Here is a 23,171-nt window from a genome sequence, read left to right as displayed (position 1 = left end):
ACATGAGAGTTCCTGGGTATGAAATCCCCGAACGTTTTTTTCATTTTTTTGATAAATGTCTTTGATGACGTCATATCCGGCTTTTCGTGAAAGTTGAGGCGGCACTGTCACGCCCTCATTTTTCAACCAAATTGGTTGAAATTTTGGTCAAGTAATCTTCGACGAAGCCCGGGGTTCGGTATTGCATTTCAGCTTGGTGGCTTAAAAATTAATTAATGACTTTGGTCATTAAAAATCGGAACATTGTAAAAAAAAAATGAAAATTTATAAAACGATCCAAATTTACGTTTATCTTATTTTCCATCATTTGCTGATTCCAAAAACATATAAATATGTTATATTCGGATTAAAAACAAGCTCTGAAAATTAAATATATAAAAATTATTATCAAAATGTTTTTTTCGAAATCAATTTAAAAACACTTTCATCTTATTCCTTGTCGGTTCCTGATTCCAAAAATATATAGATATGATATGTTTGGATTAAAAACACGCTCAGAAAGTTAAAACAAAGAGAGGTACAGAAAAGCGTGCTATGCAGCATAGCGTAACCACTACCCCGCTCTTCTTGTCAATTTCACTGCCTATGCCGTGAGCGGTGGACCACGAGTATACGGTCTTGCTGCGTTGCATTGCGTTCAGTTTCATTCTGTGAGTTCGACAGCTACTTGACTAAATATTGTATTTTCGCCTTACGCGACTTGTTTTTTACTTAAAAGCGTCCACCGCCTGCCCCTCAGCCAGACTATACCGTTTCACGTGCCTGATATCCTAATTCGACCAAACACACACATAGGAGTTTAAGATAACTGTCACCACCACGAGTTCGTGGCTCTTGCGGGTTGTAGCCTACCCCCGGACCAGATGTTTAACATTTTGAAAGAGATTAAGATTTTTGACAAGGTTTGCGACTGTGAAGAAATTGTGATTGTAAAGAAATGTGTGTGAGTGTGTGGTGGAAGGGATAGGGGATATGCCGCGGAAGGAGGGGATGTGTGTGTGTGTGTGTGTGTGTGTGTGCGTGTGTGTGTGTGTGTGCGTGTGTGTGAGTGGGTGTGGCGGAAGGGATAGGGGATATGCCGCGGAAGGAGGGGATGTGTGTGTGTGTGTGTGTGTGTGTGAGTGTGAGTGTGTGTGTGTGTGTGTGTGTGTGCACGTATGTACAGGCTGGTGAGGTCTTTCTCAAAGATCAAAGACCGACGTCGTGACGAAACACTCAGCACTTACCGTCAACAGAATTATTAAGTGTACAAAACCCTCCGAACTTCTACGAATATTAAAAACTCAATGAATACGTACCTTGATGTTTGTTGTGCTTTGCATACAGTGTTTGACAAATCGATCAACTGGATAATATAATTTTCCCGTATAAATAGCGGCAGCCCAGGTTTTGTCAACCCTTATTCTCGGTGATCAATAACCTTTTGTATATCATAGGTACGCATATTATTCGTTCGTTGTTATTTCATGTCCATATTTGGTGGTTCGGGAGCGATTCGATTTTGTTTCTTTTCTAAGTTTTCAAAGTGGTCTATGTCTTTGAAACTATATTTACATATAGGTCTATCACAGTTTAAAGTGAAGAAGGTTCTTGAGAACAAAAATAGTTACTTGTTACTTCGAATCTTGTTAAAAATCTAGATCTCCTTTAAAAAGCTAAAAAGGTTGTCCGATGGGTACTCCCCGATACAAAGAGGGAAACTTAATTGATCCACTTGTCAAAGCCTCATACCAATGTATTCAACCGCCTGTCTGCATTCCGCGCAGAGCTGCGTTTTGCTTTTATCAAGTTTTGACTAAATGTTTTCACATAAACTGGGAGTCAGATCAAGGGTTGTGGTGTATGTGTATGTGTGTGTGTGTGTGTGTGTAGAGCGATTCCCCCAAAAATACTGAGCAGATCGTCATGAAACTGTACACACACATTCTTCAACATGATATCCCCAGACGTGTTATTTTCGTTTTTCATTTGATAAATGTCTTTCATGACGTCATATCCGGCTCTTAGTGAAAGTTTAGGCGGCACTGTTACGCCCGCATTTTTAATCAAAGGGATTGACATTTTTGTCAAGCAATCTATGAGATTGTATTTCAGCTCGGAAGTTTAAACATTATTTGATTAGTTTGCTCATTAATGTTGTCATAAAAATCGAGTTTTCACAAACAGATAAAACATGACATTGTATTCCTCATCAAATTATGATTCCAAAAATATATAGATATGGTATATTTAATCTACAAATGTGCTCACCATTAAAGAAAATAGATTAGTTAGGTACTACGTTTGCATGCTTCGAGGCGACGAACGTGACCCGTCTTGGTCTTCGGCTTGCCAGCGCTTTCTCGGCCTACTAGTCTGGGTGAAACAAACATGCAGCACAAGTCATTCAGTTTAATTCTGTGAATTCCACAGCTTGACCCAAAGCAATATTTTTGCTTTACGCGACTTGTTTCTGGATTAATTTAGCAGATTGACTTAGGTGGTACCTACGAAAGATTCCCACTTTGTACGTGTCACGTTTCAATATATCACACAAGGTGATTATAAAAAGATTAGTTACTTCTAACTAACTAACCACACCACGATCCACTCTCGCAGTCATACAATTAAATAGAAACAACAAAAGTATAAGTTCCAGACGCCTGTTTATGTAATAACTCGCCACCTCCCTCGAGACTTCACTCCCAAAATGTTCTTTTACGTTCAAAACGTAAATATAAGTGGTCACTGGCAAAATGCCAGTTAGAATATAGAAAATTATAGTAACACGCTGATCCCGTGTATAGCTAGGAAATATAGCTGATCTGCCTAAAGTGCTGGTTAATGCAGGTGTCACACACCCCACGTTGTCACCACTCGAATATAATCACAAATATAAAAGATGACAACGGTGGTAAACAGGGTGCAAAGACATGGTGCACTTAGCTTTGTTTTGCCACTGAGTGGACGGCCTGTAATTAGTTCATAGTCTCCACAACTGCTCCGTAGAATGTAGTGCCGTCTGGCGTGGTTACAAAGCAGGGAAAAGTCGAGACATCAGGCGCCGCACTCAGTCGCTGGTTAACCGGTTAGCTGGTTACGTCTGATGGTCCGGTTACAGCGTCCGCAAATAACAGCGTCCGCAAATAACAGCGTCCCGCAGACAGGCAGCAGAACAGCCAGCAACAGTAGATAGAAATGAAGAAAGGCTGCAATCAAAAAGCACCGGTGCACTAAACATGTCAAGCTACCCAACAACCTCCACCTTTAAACATGTCATCTTTACATATCTCATCGAGCACGTGGGCCTGCACAAACGAACATTTACAACAACAAATCAGCCATTTCTTTCCCTCTCTCCATATCTGCAAAAACCATATACAGATTAATATTTTAGCGTCACAAAGAGCTAATTATGCGCTAACCTGGAAAGAACAACAGAGTATTTCATTCCACAAACACAGGCTCGTCAACAGCGTTAAATAATGATTTATTACCTCAAAAAGCCTATGAGTGTAGCACTCTCATGGAAGCAAAAACCGCTTCCTCCTTTGAATGGCCTCTGTTCGTCAACAGCGATACCCCATTCACCCTCTTGCCGAATACTTTATGCGGTGAAGAACCATCCCCGCACGGCGAAGAGAAATTGACGACCCGTCGACGTCAGACCGCATGTGAAAAGAGAGAAGGTGGTCTCAACTGAAGTTTCCTGGAGCCCCATCTTGAACACAAGGCCAGTACTGTAACTGCCCTTGATACGGATCGATCCAAGGGGGGGCAATCTCAGTCATCTCAAAGAGGGAAATCCAAACGCTATCCGCCTTGTTCGATTTTATGGGCTTGGACGATAGAGAAAAATAAGAAAAGCAAACACTGGAGTATACCTGGACGAAATTGCTATCAAGAACGCAGAATTGATTTTTTCTGATGTTTTTTTTTTGCCGTAAGCGCCATGTTTATCGCGTCTCGCACATCTGATGTTGACATGCATCAACAAAGGGGCCTCACTCTGGAAGAGTTTCCTGCTCCGATAAACATGGCGCTTACGGCCAAAAAAAACCTCAGAAAAAATCAATTCTGCGTTCTTGATAGCAATTTCGTCCAGGTATACTCCAGTGTTTGCTTTTCTTATTTTTCTCTATCGTCCAAGCCCATAAAATCGAACAAGGCGGATAGCGTTTGGATTTCCCTCTTTGAGATGACTGAGATTGCCCCCCCTTGGATCGATCCGTATCAAGGGCAGTTACAGTACTGGCCTTGTGTTCAAGATGCCTGGAGCCCCTCCTGTACATGCAGAGCGGCGCGTTGAAATCAATGCAGAAATCAAAACGATGAAATCCATCAAAGCTCGCAGGAAATATAAGACACGACCGTTCTCCCCAGCGCAGAGTGTTCGAGTGTCAAGTTAAAGGACCAGACCACGCTGTTTTAAAGGTTATTAGAACCACTAACCGATGACTGAAGGTTAGAGAAATGCACCTAAAGATTCCAAAAATGTAAAGAAATTCACCGATTCGTAGCTTTATCATTGTGATTTAATTAAAAACGTTCCGCCAAATTCGTCTGCTAAACGAGACTTCGAAATGGCCGCCAGTAGACGAGAACCGGCTGTGACGTCATTTCGTGTACAGCTTAGGCTCAAGTGGGCGTTTGCCTACATCGAGCATCAACAACACGCCGAAGGAATGCGCACGGCTGCTGATAGCTATGAAGTATAGAAAAAAGGTTCAGGCATCAGTTGTCACCTTTTTCCGATGGGCTTACAACTTCTGCACAGCAAGACTGATTAACTGGAAACGGCCAACACGATGTGCTGTGTTTCGCGACACTTTCTTCCAATGTGAACGCAGTTAAGCCGGCAAGAAAACCTGGCACACACAAAACAGCTGTTGCCTGACGCAGTTCCAGTTCCGACAATTGTTGACCACTCACAGGAGGTCAGAAACCGGATACCAATGTCATCAGAACGATCTGCTTTCACTAAACGCAGACGAAAGGAAGTGAGTACATGTATACTGAATGTGTTCTGTAAGGGATAGGGGTTCAGTGTCACTGGGCGTTTTTGTCAGACTGACAGTATTTGTAGTGGAATGGCATCTGTTCCTAATTTTAAGCACATGTGTTAAGATTACAGATTAAAACATATATCTGTTACTACATGTCCGTCCCCATGCACCCACCTTAAAGTTCCCTCTCTCTCTCCCTCTTTTACACTCACCTGGGTAATCGATGAGTCTCAGGTTTAATCAGTGTCCGTCCATATACACATAGACATTCACACAAACACACACACGTTGTTATCTTTTAATTCAGTGTTGTATTAAATGGATAAAGAAATCGTTAATACAGCAAGCTTGCATGAATAATTTGCTGTTGTCCTTTTTTTCAGATCAGGTTCTGTAATACAGTAATTATAATTAATACAAGTACAAATTCATGTTTGCAGTCATACTCATAGTGTGTGAGTGTGTGTGTGTGTGTGTGTGTGTGTGTGTGTGTGTGTGTGTGTGTGTGTGTGTGTGTGTGTGTGTGTGTGTGAAAAGCACTTTGATACTTAAAACATCTGTGTTATTTGATTTTATTACAAAACTGCAGTCAGAATATTAAGCAGACCTATTCCAACAATACATTTTGATCAGCAGTAAATGTAATGTCAAATTATGAACAACAATCATGTGAGCAGATATATCTAACAGAAACAAATAGTCTAGCAAAATAATACAACCAAGTACATGTTCGGACATCATCATCCACATCAAAACATTGATTGTAGGAAGAGCACAACTCTGTGTTATTACCACTGCTTCAGTCAAACTGCCAGTTCAACTTTATCTCTGTGTTTTTTTAATTTAGTTTTATTTTTTTATCTCAGAGTAACATGGTAAAAAAACTTTAAAAAACTTGCATGCTACAGAGCTGGATTGTTTCTAGTGATCATGCAGCATGATTTATCCGCATAGAAAACTACTGAAACACCTAAACAGAAATAACAATGTCTACAGAAAAAATCCACTGTTTGATTGCTGTCTGTAGTACTCCTCTTGCTAACAGTGGCATTAAAATAATTAAAACTAAGCTATGCTCTCTTGGGGGGGGGGGGGGGGGGGGAAGTGCTCTAAGTACTTTTTGTGTCTACATAGGCAAAACAAAACTATGCAATGTTTCAGATTTCCTGACCCACCCTATGTTTTTCCTCCTTATCCTGGACTATTTTGGACTCTTACAAAAACTTGTGTACTTCAAAAATGACAAATCTTAATTTTGCAGGCTTACAAGGAAATTGACTCTTCTCTTACAACCAGAATACACCATGATTTCAAGCAAATAAAAAACTACATGCACCTGAGAAAAAAACACTTTAATTCAAGAAGTTAGACCTCCTAACCCCAGCTTTTCAATTCAATTCAATACGTTGTTGATGTTGATTATGGAGCTTAACGTCCTCCCAGGTAACTAGGGACCTATATTGGGACATGATTTTTTATACAATGTTAAAAGTGTAGGGTGTAATGGGGGGGAGGGGGACTGGAGGGTGACGGGGTGTAGTCGCTAATAAATTTAAAGGTGCGTTTATTATCTAATATACCAGACATTTTGTTTTGGCTGGTGTACAGAATAACATCACATAAAATCGCACTCGCAAAACATACAAAACACATAAAATGTACACATCAGTACACACATAACCCAAACCACACATATCCATACCAGCACCATCACACACATATCCACATACATACTCTAGTTTGTACATTATAAAAATAAATACATTATGATTAATATCATTACTAGTCAACTTAAATTAAGGCTCAAAATAGGTCTTAAGATGGATGTTATTTAGTGTAATGAAGAGATTATAAAAACCAAAAAAAGCTATGAGAAAGAAAAGTATGAAAGAATTATGCCCATTCTCCAGTGAAAGTTCTGCTGATTGTGGTAACTTTTTTTTCTGTCTAAAACAGGCATCAGGTTAACTGAACGAGCTGTTTGAGGGGGTGGTGATCCTAACACTGGCCTATGGCAACACTGGCCTATGGCAGCTACAACAAAGCTCTGCATACACAGCAAGACTACAATGCAACAGTGCCCAGACTTTGACTGCTACAGCTAGACCAGTTGACAAAGCTCAAGTTGTCACCAAGCAGGACGCCCCAACTGGCGACCAACTATATAGACTGAGGCTGCCTATCTCCAAATCTGACAAAGCAAGAATTGTTACGCAAGCTCCACATTTCTGTTTGCAGTTTAAGCCGACCTTAAGTATGCAATGGTTATGCACATCCCCCCCCCCCCCCCCACACACACACACACCCCGCAGTTGAGAGTTGTAATGTACCTTTTATTTATCTTACATACATTTGAAGCCTGTGTAGCTCTGTGACAGAAAGAGGTCTCTGATGGCAGCGACCAGACAGGCAGGAAGAACTTTCCTGTTCTTTCGGAAAGTCAGTGAGTGTGCAACTTGTCAGTATGTTCTGAACACATCAAAACATTTTCTTTAATTTAAGCTACATAATATCATGTGGATGCACTGATTGGGTGTAAATAATAACAGCAATTGGTACAGTCAATTCACTAAATGTGCAACAAAACCCTAATCATCAGACATTTTACAACAGCAAACTTCAACAGTCCTTTTACTTTCCTGAATGTCATTATTATTTATTAAAACATGCATCTAGAGCAACATACATATAAATCTTCTTTTATTAAAGTTCACCTGAAATTCAGGCTGCTTTCCCATGCAAAGTACAAATGCAAGTGTCCATAAACCAGGGTTTAATACATGTAGTATGTGAGTGAGTTCTGATGAAAAAGTGATTGTGTTGTAATATTGGTTATTACTGAGTGTTGATGTTACAATGATTACATTATAAAAACAACAACAACAGAACAATGTGAAGAGCAAACTTCTTCTGTGGGCATGCAAGTGAGTTAATCTTGTGTGTGTGTGAAACTATATTTGACTGAGTGTCACATTTAAATGACAACAGTTTTCTTGATAGCCTTTAAAAACAACAACAAATACATACATTTAAAAATCAAACAAATATAGGCACCTCAAAAAAAGTTGTATGTACACCTTCGTGGCTGGTGATGCATTCTTGCTCCCCTGCAAGTTTTCATTCTACAATGTACCTCAGGCTAGCTTCCTCTCTCTCTCAAATCTGCCCCTCCCACACAATACAACAGGTACAGTGGCCACTCTGACACCAGTCTCTGAAATAATCAAGAACAGTTAAAACTGCGATGAGCTGTTGTTCTTTTACTCGTGAATGCAATGCATGAACACTTAAACAATATCCCACTTATTCGCGAGTGCGTTGACAAGGCGAGAGTGAAAAAATAGCACAGACTCGAAAGCAGACGATAAGTTCAGCACAGAGAGCGGGCGTGTTTACCTTTGATCGCTGAGACAAACAGAGTCGCAATTTTCATCGTCACTGTCTTTTCACTACTGCTGGAAGTGGCCTCCGCTCCTCATCTTTCATGCTTGATTCGAGGAGAGAAACTGGTAGTTCGAACATGTACGGTTCAATTTCGTCTGCAGTCACGCTTGTTGCCATGTTGGTAAACGGCATCTTCACACTGTGTGACGTCACGGATAATTTATTCATAAGCCAGTCTCGCGAAGATCACGCGGCACAATGGCGGGTCGTTTTGGAGAAGAAATCCGTCGCTTCGGTCACAAAATTCGTCGGATTACGGCCTTACAAGATTCCGAAGGGTAAACCAAACATTGTTGAAGACGGTAAGAAAGTGGTTTTCTAACTAACTGCAAACATCGGGAAGTGTTCGGTCGCGCAGGAACACGATTCGAAGCGTTTTTGACGCTAAAACAGCATGGTCTGGACCTTTAAATGTCTCAGACAGACAACCTTGACAAAAATCACGTGACTCACCTTGTCACTACCCCAGTTCAGTTATCGACAATTCTGCCTCGACAGCAAAAATCAACCCCGTGAAATCCGTGCACTACAAAATTCCCGTGCTCGGCTTATGCATGGTTAGCAAAAATCTGTCGTAGCCCAGACTCACGCACAGGCGCTTTCTGTCGCAATTCGACAAGGCACCCAAAAAAGTGACTTTCTCTAACCATGTCACTAAATCGTGACACACATCCCCTCTTCAAGACGAAACCTCGGTTTCGCTCTCAGTCATGTTCTCCTCTACAGCCCGAGAGAGAAAATCAGCTCCAACATTGTTGGCGCCCGGAATGACGCGTACCGTGAATTGGTACGGTTGGAGAATCAACGCCCAGCGCATAAGTCTGGCGTTCGCCAACCTTGCAACCTGAAGGTCTTGCAGAGGTTGATGGTCTGTTTCCAGACAGAAAGGTCGTCCTCTGGAACGAACAACCCCTCGTTTCATCCCTGATGACTGCAACCTTCTCTGTCTTCTTGTCTTTGTTACACCCCCGGTATAGGGGTGTGTATAGGTTTCGGTCGATGTGTTTGTTTGTTTGTTTGTTTATGTGTTTGTGTTCGCATATAGATCTCAAGAATGAACGGACCGATCGTCGCCAAACTTGGTGAACAGGTTCTATACATTCCTGAGACGGTCCTTACAAAAAATGGGACCAGTCAAACACACGGTCAGGGAGTTATTGGTGGATTAAGATTCTACAAGGACTTATAGAGAAAAATATTCATGTCAAAGGGAAATAACCTTCTCAGTTGGTGGCAGTGAGAATGGGTGCAGTGAGAATGGTTATTTCCCTTTGACCAACGGGGGTGTTTTTCCTACCTCGAAGGAATTTCTTGTTCTTCTTGTCTTTGTTCTTCTTGTCTTTGTCCTTCTCCCCATAGGCAGTCCTTTCCACGTAGGCGCGCAGCAGGTTGGCGTGGTACAGGCGTGGTTTCCCGTTCATCACGATCCGGTAGTCGTTCTGGCCCACCTTCGCTGTCACCTCAAAAGGTCCTTGCCACTGCAGTTGTAGCTTGTTGTGTTTGACAGGTAGAAGTAGCAACACTCGTTCTCCAATCTTGAAGCTGCGCGGCCGTGCCTTGCGGTCGAATCCTCGCGCGTAACGCTGTGCTGCTCTTCCCAGGTTTTCTTGAGCCAGTTTGCAGGTCTCTTCAATCCTGTTCCTGAGTTCTACAATGTAGGTCGCTGTCGTTTGCACCTCCTCGTCAGCTTCTTCGTCCGTCCAAGCCTGATGCAGGATAGCCATGGGACCGCGTACCTGTCTGCCGTACAACAACTCAAATGGGGAAAAACCCAAGCTCTCCTGAGGAACCTCGCGGTATGCGAAAAGCAGTGCTGGGATGTACCTGTCCCACGTGCGTGGTTTCTCTTGAGCTAGTTTCCTCAGCATGGTTTTCAAGGTACCATTGAACCTTTCCACCAGTCCGTTGCACTGAGCATGGTAAGGAGTGGTGAAATGCTGCTCAAGCGATAGCAGTCGTGCTGCCTCCGCCATCACTCCTCCCGTGAACTGAGTGCCTCTGTCGGTGAGAACTTCTGATCAGTGGAATTCCCAGCCGGGACCACATGGTAACCAGTGCTTCAGCTACTCGCGTAGCTTCGATCGATTTCAGAGGGATCGCCTCTGGGTATCGAGTGGCGTAGTCCACCATGGTCAAGATGTATCTGTTTCCGTCCTCAGACGCAGGCAAGATGGGCCCGATGATGTCAACTGCCACCCGACGAAAGGGTTCGTCGATGAGCGGCATCTTTTCTAAGGGGACCTTCCTCACCCTTCCTTTGGCAACCACTTTCTGGCACTTGTCGCATGACGCACAGAACCGTCGGATATCCGTACAGATGCCTGGCCAATAGAAGTGGCGCCACACACGGTCCGTGGTCTTCTTGGTGCCAAGATGACCTCCAAGAATTGAGTCGTGTGCCGTTGCCATGACACCCTCACGAAACTCGCGAGGCACGACAACCTGTTTGAAAGCTCCCTCTCTGTTGCTGAACTCACGGTAGAGCAACCTCTTCTCCCTGAGGAACTTTGACTTCCCATGCTTCCCGCTCAGCTTCACCTTTCCCGACTTCGCGTGCTCCCGAGGACTCTATTCAGCAATCTACAATTACACAACCAGCCAACCATTGGCAAATCAATTCTCCTCCCAGTGGGGGGTCTCCACAATAAAACGATGAGATGATAAACTAGACGAAAATCAACTTTTCTCACGTCATGTGTTACAAGTTCAGCTATTTTCATTTCTGACCTGTGCCATCAAACGCCATGGCGTATCATTTTAGGTTCAAGATGTTTTGCTACTGCGATTACTGGTTGCAGTAGGCTACGTCAGCTATTGGTTAGGTACACCACACCTGAACGATTACAAAAGCACCAACCAACCAACAAATAAACCAACCGACCAACATACAAACAAACAAAATACATTACACGTTTCAAAACTTAACGCGGTGAACACATCGCTGGGGGTATGAAAAGGGTGTCAAGAGTGTCATTCGACATATGAATTAAAGTCAGCCAACAAGCGAATTTCATGATACAAAATGTAAGCCTCTGAACAGCTTCTTGTTTGGTTGGTTAAACAACTGTTTGGTTCAGTTATACGGTATTTTTATTCAAAGCTCACCTGAACAATGATCACCCTATGGCTAAGAATAATGAAAAACAAAAAAGCTTTAATTCGACTTCGCCAAATTAATATCAGGCTGTATCCGGTGTGTGTGTGTGTGTGTGCACGGTGTGTGTGCACATGGTGTGTGTGTGTGTGTGTGTGTGTGTATTGGGGGGGGGTTATTGTTGTTTTTGTTTTTGAACAAACGAACCTGGTCACACGAAATATCAACAGCGTTTTGTATAATTTGCCTGACCTTTATATATGTCAAACGTTGAATTTTTACGTCCGGTGTATTCCTAATTTCAGTGAAGCGCACTGAGCCTGTTATTTATCGTTGAAAAGGACAATGGCATTCATATTATCGTTGCGACCTTTATCGAAGACAATGAATCATCACAGAGACTGATACTAACGACAAACAAATAAGAAACGTAAAAGCACGTACGGGTATATTATAGTACTTCTGGGGACCCAAGTATTGGCAGCTGGATTAATGAAGTGGACAAGAAATTCTGCTCATCGCCGTCAGCCCAGTCGTGGTGTACGTGTGTGTGTATGTGTGTGCGTGTAGAGCGATTCAGAGAAAACTACTGGATCGATCTTCATGAAACTTAACATGAGTTCCTGGGTATGATATCCCCAGACGTTTTTTTCTTTTTTTCGATAAATATCTGTGATAACGTCATATCCGGCGTTTAGTGAAAGTTGAGGCCGCACTGTCACGTCCTTATTACACCCCCGGTATAGGGGTGTGTATAGGATTCGGTCGATGTGTTTGTTTGTTTGTTTGTTTGTGTTCGCATATAGATCTCAAGAATGAACGGACCGATCGTCACCAAACTTGGTGAACAGGTTCTATACATTCCTGAGACGGTCCTTACAAAAATTGGGACCAGTCAAACACACGGTTAGGGAGTTATTGGTGGATTAAGATTCTACAAGGACTTATAGAGGGACATATTAATGGTCAAAGGGAAATAACCTTCTCAGTTGGTGGCAGTGAGAATGGTAAGGACGGGCCGGGGTGTTTTTCCTACCTCGGAGGAATTTCTTGTTTTTTTACCAAATTTATTGAAATTTTCGTCAAGCATAATTCGATGACGTCCAGACTATGGGATTGCATTTCAGCTTGGAAACTTAAAAATTAGTTAATTAGTTTGCTCATTAAAGTTGTCATTAAAACCGAATTTGCTGAAACAGATTAAAAAATTATTGCATTGTATTCTTCATCTTCTCCTGAATTCAAAAATATATAGATATATTATGTTTACTCTACAAATGTGCTCAGAATGAAAGAAAATAGGTTCAGTAAGTACATAAGTACATGTACTACGGTCGCATGCTTCGCGGAGACGAGCGTGACCCGTCTCGGCCTTTGGTTAGCCGAGACAATCTGAAGGAGGTCTCGGTTATGACTGGCTTCTGGTACTGATCTTTAAAGTTTGATAACTAAACTACTGACTAAATGTTTTTATATCGCTTCACGCGACTTGTTTCTTTTAAAATCCCCCGAAACACCCCATCTCTCTGAACTTAGAAGAATATGGCCTGTGGTTTCTTCATCAGGGCACTGCCAAAATCTACAAAATTCGAACCGGACAGTTAATTAATTTATGACTTTGACTTTGTAGTCTCTCGCCGCATAGCATTTGCAAAGAGTCGTGACTGCATTGAGATCAGAAGCACAGAGAATTATCAAGACCAAATTGTCTTTTTGCACGTTAGGAATACAAAATGCTAAATGCAAGCGGATTGAAAGGCGCATGCGTGCAGACAGACACACTGACGGGTGAAGGTGAAAACAAAGAGACAGACAGACAGAGATAGAAGGGATACTTTGAGAAAGAGTGATAAGAGAGAGAGAGAGAGAGAGAGAGAGAGAGAGAGAGAGAGAGAGAGAGAGAGAGAGAGAGAGAGAGAGAGCGGAAAACAGACAGGCAGACAGACAGTTAACTCTGCGGCACAAAGAACAAGAAATAAAGATGGCACGTTAGACAGAAAGAAAGCACACACAAAAACGACACAAAAAGTAAGGGAGGCATGCAGACAGACACGACGGAGGAAAACTCACTGGTGGAAAAACAGACAGACACGACGGAGGAAAACTCACTGGTGGAAAAACAGACACATGAAAATGAATACACACACACACACACTGACACACACACTGACACACACACACACACACACACACACACACACACACACACACACACATCACACACACACACACAAACACGAAGCAAACAAGTCGAAACAAAGGAAAGATAATCACTCTGACATAACCATTGGTCAGAGCACTTCTCTGCATCATGTAAAAGGAACACGCACACAGTTTTCCCTGAATGGACAGGGAGGGAACAGGCAGTTTCTGCAGTTAAAGCCCCCTAGCCGCGTTATTTATTACCAGATTCGATGTGCCATAAAACGCAATGATTACTAATTTCAACAGCTCAGGGGAGATCAGATGCCCCTGGTCGTATTATCGCCTCCCTTCCGGCAGTTACGTCCCTTGCAAGATCTTTGAACAGTCTTTCGAGCAGCAGTTTTCGGCTTTGATCGGAATTTGGTTTACTGTTTGTAATCAGCGGAATGTCGCTATCAAACTGACATCTGTCTTTGCGAATCGCTTGTAACAATCATCACGTTTACGGCCTATAAAAATGAATGAATGCACAACTGCGCAGATTCATGCTGTAAGCACGAGTGCATCCACTGCACATATCAATGCATGCGCATTCTTGTCTCTCTCATGCAAACTTCACTAATAAATACATTTGTGTCCTCACACATGCACGCACATACACACGCAAGCACACACACACACGCACATATATAATGAATACCTACAAACGTATGTCTTTTATCAAAAAAATGAATGTCATCTAATGAGCAAATGGCAAGTAAATTTATTCTGCCTCTTTAAAAACTCATACTTCATTCACCTGATTCTAGATCATTATGATAAAAAAGGGACATTACTTTGAAATAATGTTACAAACATCTTCATTGAAATAAGCTTTTTCTCTTTTTTTCCACCAAAATAGTATTTATGATTAACACACATTTTTGCTTCGACTTTATGATAAAATTAATATGCACTAGAGGCTCAGTATTGACAAATGAACGTATATTTACATAATTCTTTCAATAATATCATACAATATTCACAACACCTGAACATTTTACCGGTACTGTAATGAACTGTTCTTTCCGGATTTAAAGCAATGCGTAGATAAGATAATATGTCAATGTACCTGCACTTTAAAACTGCATCTCTCTTCAACCTGATTGTCTCAAAATGTTGGATGTCTTAAAAAGAGGTTTCCACTTTACTTTTTTTTCAGCATTTGAGAACACATCTTTTCTTTATTTGGTGTTTAACGTCGTTTTCAACCACAAAGGTTATATCGCGACGGGGAAAGGGGGGAGAGGGGATAGAGCCACTTGTCAATTATTTCTTGTTCACAAAAGCACTAATCAAAAATTTGCTCCAGGGGCTTGCAACGTAGTACAATATATTACCTTACTGGGAGAATGCAAGTTTCCAGTACAAAGGACTTAACATTTCTTACATGCTGCTTGACTAAAAATCTTTACAAAAATTGACTATATTCTATACAAGAAACACTTAACAAGGGTAAAAGGAGAAACAGAATCCGTTAGTCGCCTCTTATGACATGCTGGGGAGCATCGGGTAAATTCTTCCCCCTAACCCGCGGGGGGAATTTGAGAACACATGGTGAGAGGAAAGAAAACAACACTAAGCAATGCAATGGTACATGTAGGAATTCTAACACATCACACTCTCATTTTGTCTGAATAAATAAAGTCTATAATACATGTGTTTTCCTCTTGGTTTACTTTGTTTTTAACAAGATATCCACTGCCTGGGCGAGGTTGTCCACAATACTGTCCGGCTTAACCTTAGGGTGCTGTTCATCAGATGGTCTGCAAACAAACAAAAAACCCACCCAGTTTCTAGGCATCCTCTTTGTTTCTGTGTGGTGAAAATGAGTAATGGATGATTACCAAGAGGGTAGGGATGAGATGATGCTAATGATATTTCATGCTATTCCTTTTCACACAATACATCTATTCTATCTGGTGTGTGTGTGTGTGTGTGTGTGTGTGTGTGTGTGTGTGTGTGTGTGTGTTTGTGTGTGTGTGTGTGTGTGTATGTATGTATGTGTGTGTTTGTGTGTGTGTGTCTGTGTGTGTGTATGTGTGTGTGTGTGTGTGTGTGTGTGTGTGTGTGTGTGTGTGTCTGTGTGTGTGTGTGTGTGTGTGTGTGTACATGGGTGCATGTATGCGTGTGTGAACACTAATTCATCAAGAAAAGCATTTTGTTCAAGCAAAACTAACAGAAAGTCTTAACTTTCCCCTCATGCAACATAATTATTACAAGTCTTCATAACTTTACCAAGATCCTTGTTAACTCTTGAAAACTTAAATAGCTTCATGTAACGTTAGTCCACACGCATTCATAAAACAAAACTTATTTCCATGGTAACATAATGTTAAAGAAGTGGACATTCTTACTTTCACTAATAAACCATTACATGCATTTTCAACAAAGACCTTGCACACAAAGATCCGGTTCTTACCTGTATTTTCCAGTCCTGACCAGTACCCCTCGCATACCGCACTTCTGAGCTCCTCCCACGTCACTCTCAATGTCATCACCTACCATCACAGTCTGAAACAGGCAGTCCAGAATCATTTTTAACATAACAATAATTAGTGTGAACATGTCTCAACTTTTCATTTAAAACATTTGAAGTAGCTGTGCCTCTTGTTGTAAGTAAATAACTTTAAGGCACAGTAAGCCTGCCGTAAACCATCACAGATACTGTCAGGCTTTTACACACAGTACAAACACCCTTTCATTTGAACGCTCACCGAACGGGAACATCCTAGGTGCCCTACGTAAAGAGCGAGCAATTTTCAAAGAATTAATTTTGCGGATTGTCTCCTCACACAATCGGACCGTGGTGTGTTTTGGCGCTAGACCTAACTTTTAAAATCTAAATAATAAATTGACAGCTTGTTACACAAACATTCTTAAATCATAAAAGAATTCTTTTTTCATCAAGACAAGATCAGTACAATTCGAAGTTTTGACAAATTGAAAAAAGAAAAGCCCAGAAGCAGGGTCACGCAAGGTCGTGGTTCTCGTAGCAGACGACGGTTTATAGGCATCGCCAGTTCCTCTGAACAGTCAAAAGCCATCGCTAGAGTTCTTGTGAACCACAGCCGTTTGTTTCGTGCATAGTCAGAGGTACATAATAACGTGCTATTGCAGATAAGCTCACAGCGAATTACAAACTGACGACAACATTGTGAAAAAGGGAAACTGGATCACACGGGTTCACGATGGCTCAGGGGTAAGATAAACCACACAAAAATAAATTCTTTGAAAATTGCTCGCTCTTTACAGAGGGCACCTAGGATGTTCTCAAGCGGTGACTGTTTAAATGAAAGGGTGTTTGTACTGTGTGTAAAAGCCTAACAGTATCTGTGATGGTTTACGGGAGGCTTACTGTGCCTTTAATCTATCTAGATTAATGAATAAATGTAGTGCATTATCCTTCACTTAAACCAAATAAAATCCCATTTTAAATTTACTCTATAGTTTGCACCGAATCTGTCAAACTGCCTGCACACACTTAAGTTGTGTAATGCCTATAACTGTCCTTCGATTGCACCTACTTTCAAGACCAAGAAAGAACAGTCCAAACTGTCAACTGAGGCAAGCCTTGAATGTCACGTGTACCTTGCCTCAGTACTTACTTACTGCCCGTTGTGCGGCTTGCCTCAGTGTGTCTATGGAAAAGAAAGGGGGGGAAAAAACAAGGGAAAGCAACTATTGCACAACCATTAAAAACTAACAGAGTTCTCTCTGAAATTTGTCTAATCCAATGTTTCACTCACCTCCTCTGGTTTGGCATTCATACTACTGAGCACAGAAAGGAAGAATGCCTGGGACGGTTTGCCCACCACTTCTGCTTGTATCCCACAGGCATACTGCAATGAAAAACCATTCTGTAGTTTGAGGGCCAGGTGAAGGTTACATTAGGAGCACTATTTGTTCATGTATACCAGATAAGTATGTGGACAAGTTACAAATCAAAAAACCTGTGTAAAACTCATGCACAAATGTATATCAAAGTAACATCTAGATGCCTATACACACTCACATATCTGCATATCTTTTATTCTTGTCCATGCAGGCATCATTGCACCTTACCTCCAGAGCAGCTTTGTAGGCACCAACGTCTAATACCAGCTTGTTGTCCTCACTGTAATATTTCCTGAAGACCAAACAAACAATAATTTAAATCTCAAACAAACAATGAAAACCAGTTAACAACAACCATTGGTTAGAAATGCTATCAATAACAAACAATTTGACATACAGTCTATTGGTTTGTGGATATATAGCTGTAAAGGTCCGCTTCAAGTAACAAAAATCTATGAATACATATACTTATTGTTTTTCCTGCAATTATTACCGAACTAATGAATTTAGACATCAGCCTGACTTCAAATCCTAGCAGTGTGACTGCATGGTACCTGTGGATCCTGTGTGACCCATTCTCTGTGTGCTACATTGTCACTTCTTTACCAGTATTATAGTAGATTCATTTCTTACCCCTGTCCCATGGAGATGAGCACAGGTTTGTCTAGTGCGATGAGCGTCTGGAATGCTGCATTCATGTTCTGGTAGGAGAAGCTTTCCTGAGCGTCACCAATCACAACACAGTTAGGATCTTTCTGTTCCATCCCCTTGAAGTCTGGTTCCAATGCTGTCGGAATTCAAAGGCAAAGAGTCAGTCTAAGGGACACAACTCATGAGAAGAAGAGAGCAGTATGTTGCAGGAGTTTGCTGCCTTACATAAAACTGGTAACATTTTGTTGACTACTAGTTTTACTCATAAGATAAAGGTACACATATTCTCATAAAGTTCATAACCTAGATTAACACAAATAACTAAAGGCACCTATGTAGACTAAACACAAAGAGATCAAATAGGAAGAAACAGAGAAACGAACATGCAGACACAGACACACAAACAATTGTACAAACAGAACACACAAGTACCCATAAATACACACATATAATATATCAAAAATCCATTTTAGAAAAAAGAAGAGAAGGAAGAAATTAGAAACATTTACAATTAATGCACTACTGCTCGAATAGATGTTGCAATAAAGCAAGAAAAACACTTACATGTTGCTACCAACACTTAATCCTTTCATCCTTATTTTGGGATGGCAGATATTCTTGACCCAATCTGACTCCACTACCTATACCATCTACACTCAGACTTTGGCTTACACATCTTGAATCTTTTGCCAGAGGACTGAATTCCGCTTGTTTTATTCGCCAAGAGGTATAATACACATATGTGGCATTTTTGTGACACAACCGTTGCATTTGCAAACAACTCTTTTGAGCCTTTAATGAGGGTTAGATTAGAAGGAAAACATTGGTACAGCCATTTTGAACAAAAAGGGACACAAATATGGCGGCGAAAAGCATGGGTTTACTGAAAAGGGAGACAAATATTTGGCAGCCGATATTCTCGACTTAATACCCAAAATGACCAAATTATATTCTCAATTTTAAAGCAAAGGGTTCCTTCAATTAATGTCACTAAATTATTCTTTACTTTGACAAGAGTGACCAAAAGATATCAAAATAATGCCACTGAATTGGGAGCTTTGAATTTACAACGCTAAAGTTTGACAATACCCAAGGATCTTTGACAGGCAAACACTCTGTGCCAATTAAGCCTTGCAATAGCCTTAACATATACTTTGACCATATGGAGTACTTAGAAAAAATAAGCTCAACTCACCTGGATGGATTAACAGGTGAGGTCGCAACCCTCGCTGTTTCAGTATGAGGCAAGTGGCTGGGGCAGGGGGAAACACCTCATCTTCCTCAACTTTGAAGCCTATGGCCTGTAGTTTCTTCACCAGGGCACTGCGAGTCGTTGTCGTCTCATTTGTGCAGAATCGAACTGGCATGCCTGACGCTTTCAGCCTGCCAACAGTGCGTTTAAAGGTTCCCGTATTATATAACTTGAGACAAAATCAATTTTGCTTTACTAAATAAGTAAATATACTTTGGGTGCACAGGTTAATGATCTACAAGTTTCTATCCCCCTTCTTTGGCTCTGTCGACGCACGTTTTTAACCGCTTGCTTCCCTTTATACTTCTTCTTCTTCTTGTCGATCACTCAGCTTCCCTTTATACAATTAACCCACCATATCATCGTTGTCCCAAACTAAAACTTCAAAATCGCCAAAACCATTTGGAATTCTAGGTAGGGAAATCCTTTCATGCAATGACGTCAGCGCCTTTCGTCGATTGGTCAAAGCATTTTGGAGCTTAAATGTCAACTGAATGTCGGTCATACTTGAAATTAATGCTACTTGAGTTTCACTTTCCAAACTGATACGAAGCGAAAGGGAGCATACGGTCAGTTATCAACTTAATTTGTGTGTGTGCGTGCATGTGTGTGTACACATGTAAGTGTGTGTACTATATATGTGTTTGCATATGTGTATTTATGTATGTATGTATGTATGTATGTATGTGTGTGTGTGTGTGTGTGTGTGTGTGTGTGTGTTTGTGTGTGTGTGTGTGAGTGAGTGAGTGAGTGAGTGAGTGAGTGAGTGTGAGTGTGTGTGTGTGTGTGTGTGTGTGTGTGTGTGTGTGTGTGTGTGTGTGTGTATGTGTGCATGTATTTCAGTATGTGTTCACTGATGCATAAGCATGTGTGTGTTAATTTCTCTGAGTCTCTGTGTCTGTTTGTGTGTCTGTGTGTCAGTGTGTGCGTGTGTCTCTGTGTGTGTATGTGTGAGTGCAAACTTGTCTGTGTCTGTGTCCTTTGTGTGTGTGTGTGTCTGTTAGTCTGTAATCAGTGTTATTTGCAGTTTGGTGTGCGTTGTGCTGTGCATGTTGTACACTGTTGTGGTGTGTTGTACCAGAGTGTACTCGAAGCGCATTTACCAGATAAACTGCAGAAATATGGGTAATCTTGAACTTTAGTGTGTTAAATTCATAGCTCAGAATCCAGTGACATTCTTGACTTATTTTTGATACAAGTCCATGTAAGCAAGCCAAAGAACATTTGTCGTGAAATTAATTGACGGATTGAACTCCAAACTTAAGCATAATTAATTAATTTGGTTGTTCAATCGACGAAAATGCACCGAAAATGGCGTACGTTGTCAACCATGGGACATCATTTACACGAAAGAGTTGTCTCCCTTGGTCGCTCACACGGATAATTCCTTCTTTGACCCATGTAAATGAAATGCATTCGTACAGTTCATCAGAGTTCATTCCGTAACTTCAAAGGGATCTTCTTCTTCTTCTTCTTCTTCGTACGACGGTTGTGTCAGACTCGGAATCTGGAGGATGCCATGAACATGGACGTTCTTTCCAGGTCCTCCAGTGCTCCCCACATTTTGGTCCTCAGATCTGTTTGGTCAGGCCATGTCTGGATCCGCAGTTGGTCGAGGAGGGGACATGCTTGGAGAACATGTTCTGGAGTCTGATATCCCTCTCCACAGTCACATGTGGCAGACTCTGCTACACCTATCCTCCTTAGGTGTGCTTTGAGGCAGCAGTGTCCAGTGCTGAGGCGGAAGATGATAGCCTGCTCAGCACGGCTTAGGAGATGGAGGGGGTCTTGGTGTGGCTTGTAGCCAGAAGTTTTGTTGGTAAATTTCTCTTTCCATCTGTGTTTTATGAGGGTCTTTGCCTCTCGATAAGACTGGCAGTGGTTTGGCTGTTCCATCTTGCTGCCATTCTTGGCGAGCTCGTCTGCCTTCTCGTTACCAGAGATTCCGCAGTGTGCTGGTATCCACTGAAGGACGACTGTGGACTTCCTGGCGAGGGTGCTGATCTGGTGCTTTAGCTTTTCCAAGCTCTGGTCTGTGTTGCTGGATTCGAGGGCTTGTAGTGCAGAGACAAAGGGATCTAAAATGACTTGTTATGATTACTAGTGCAGGTTCTACAAATTTGGAGACTTAAATGCCTCTGAATTATGAGCTATGAATTTAACACGCTAAAGTTCAAGATTACCGAAATATGTGTCTATCTGACTCAATATGTTTAGCGTACCTATTCACATTAGGGGTTAAAGATAAATGAAAAGAGTCGCGCGGAAAAGTGTGCTATCAGTATCAGCTAGTATCATGCACTGCTTGTTGTGCCATGCTCATGATGCTGCATGCAATTGTCAGCGCTGTATGGCTTTGTACAAACTAACAAGCAAACAAATGAAAAATATCACCTGTTGACAGCATCAACTGATCCTTTAATTGCAACGTCTTTTCCGTCAACACAATTCTTCAGAACACCAGAAATGTCGAGCAAAACAGCACGCACTGGCTTTTGGTTGAAAGCCATGACTGCTGATGGCAACTCCAGGGAGACCATCCAATAAGCATTGCAAGTTATAATCGTGACTAATCTCCCTTATATTATGTGATCCGTTTCAGTACTTTTCTTTTAAAACTATTTATTTGTTCCCAAATAGTAATAGCTGTATCATAATGGGGAATGTTTTTATGCTTTCTACACTACAGCCCAGAACATGTAAAAGACACAGATTTTCTCACTGAATCAATGGCATGTGGCTGAGAGAAGGAGACAGACAGAGAGAGAGAGAGAGAGAGAGAGAGAGAGAGAGAGAGTCACTGAACAGAGCAGGAGAGAGACTGAAGGACTGATCACAGGCGGAAGGTATCGTCCACTGGACTACTACTATCACAGAACGTTCAAGTTAAGGTCTCTTGTTATGAATTCCTCCCCTTTGACTCTGGCAAGCTTTTTACATTTAGTCAAGTTTTGACTAAATGTTTTAACATAGAGGGGGAATCGAGACGAGGGTCGTGGTGTACGTGTGTGTGTCTCTGTGTGTGTGTGTGTAGAGTGATTCAGACCAAACTACTGGACCGATCTTTATGAAATTTGATATGAGAGTTCCTGGGAATGATATCCCCCGACGTTTTTTTATTTCTTTTTCCGAATGTCTTTGATGACGTCATATCCGGCTTTTTGTAAAAGTTGAGGCGGCACTGTCACACCCTCATTTTTCAATCAAATTGATTGACATTTTGGCAAAGCAATCTTCGACGAAGGCCGGACTTTGGTATTGCATTTCAGCTTGGTGGCTTAAAAAATAATTTATGAATTTGGTCATTAAAAATCGGAAACTTGTCATTAAAACAATTTTTTTTTAAACGATCCAAAAACAATTTCATCTTATTCTTCGTCAGTTTCTGATTCCAAAAACATATACATATGTTATATTTGGATTACCTATTGATTGATTGAAGCTCTGAAAATTAAAAATATGAAAATTATGATTAAAGGCTGACATAGTCCTATTTAATTAGTTTAATTACTTCCAGGGCTTTTCCCATCGTTGCGGGGATGTATAAATTAAGCTTCCTGCAAAGTTTTAGGTTTGAAGTCCTTACCAATTACGAGAAATAATTAATTCTTTATTGCATTGTTTAGCAACAGTTCTCCATGACTTGGGCTATTTTTAGACCGTTGACGTCACTTCGTGACTTTTCGTAAACCAAAGATGGCGTTTGAGACTGTTCTGTTTACAT

General features: G+C 41.3%; 1 protein-coding gene across 2 annotated transcripts; it reads right to left on the bottom strand.

The window, feature by feature from the left end:
* Positions 1–2,644: 2,644 nt before the first annotated feature.
* On the bottom strand, positions 2,645–22,003 carry LOC138981718 (phospholysine phosphohistidine inorganic pyrophosphate phosphatase-like). Of its 2 annotated transcripts, XM_070354780.1 has the most exons (8): positions 21,842–22,003; positions 19,391–19,578; positions 18,178–18,331; positions 17,773–17,836; positions 17,457–17,549; positions 16,130–16,221; positions 15,387–15,473; positions 2,645–3,188 (listed from the first exon to the last, which is right to left on the bottom strand). In XM_070354780.1, the coding sequence occupies exons 1-8, from the start codon at positions 21,985–21,987 to the stop codon at positions 3,095–3,097; spliced, it is 918 nt and encodes a 305-aa protein (XP_070210881.1). In that variant the 5' UTR covers positions 21,988–22,003; the 3' UTR covers positions 2,645–3,094. The 2 variants fall into 2 exon arrangements, with proteins under 2 accessions (XP_070210881.1, XP_070210882.1); XM_070354781.1 differs by lacking the exon at positions 2,645–3,188 and having other exon boundaries at positions 13,789–15,473; positions 21,842–22,001.
* Between the last annotated feature and the right edge of the window lie 1,168 nt (positions 22,004–23,171).

Source organism: Littorina saxatilis, linkage group LG12, assembly GCF_037325665.1.
Source record: "Littorina saxatilis isolate snail1 linkage group LG12, US_GU_Lsax_2.0, whole genome shotgun sequence".
Taxonomy (NCBI): domain Eukaryota; kingdom Metazoa; phylum Mollusca; class Gastropoda; order Littorinimorpha; family Littorinidae; genus Littorina; species Littorina saxatilis.
The sequence above is the reverse complement of the archived record's forward strand: the minus strand, read 5'-3'. Positions and strand labels throughout refer to the sequence as shown.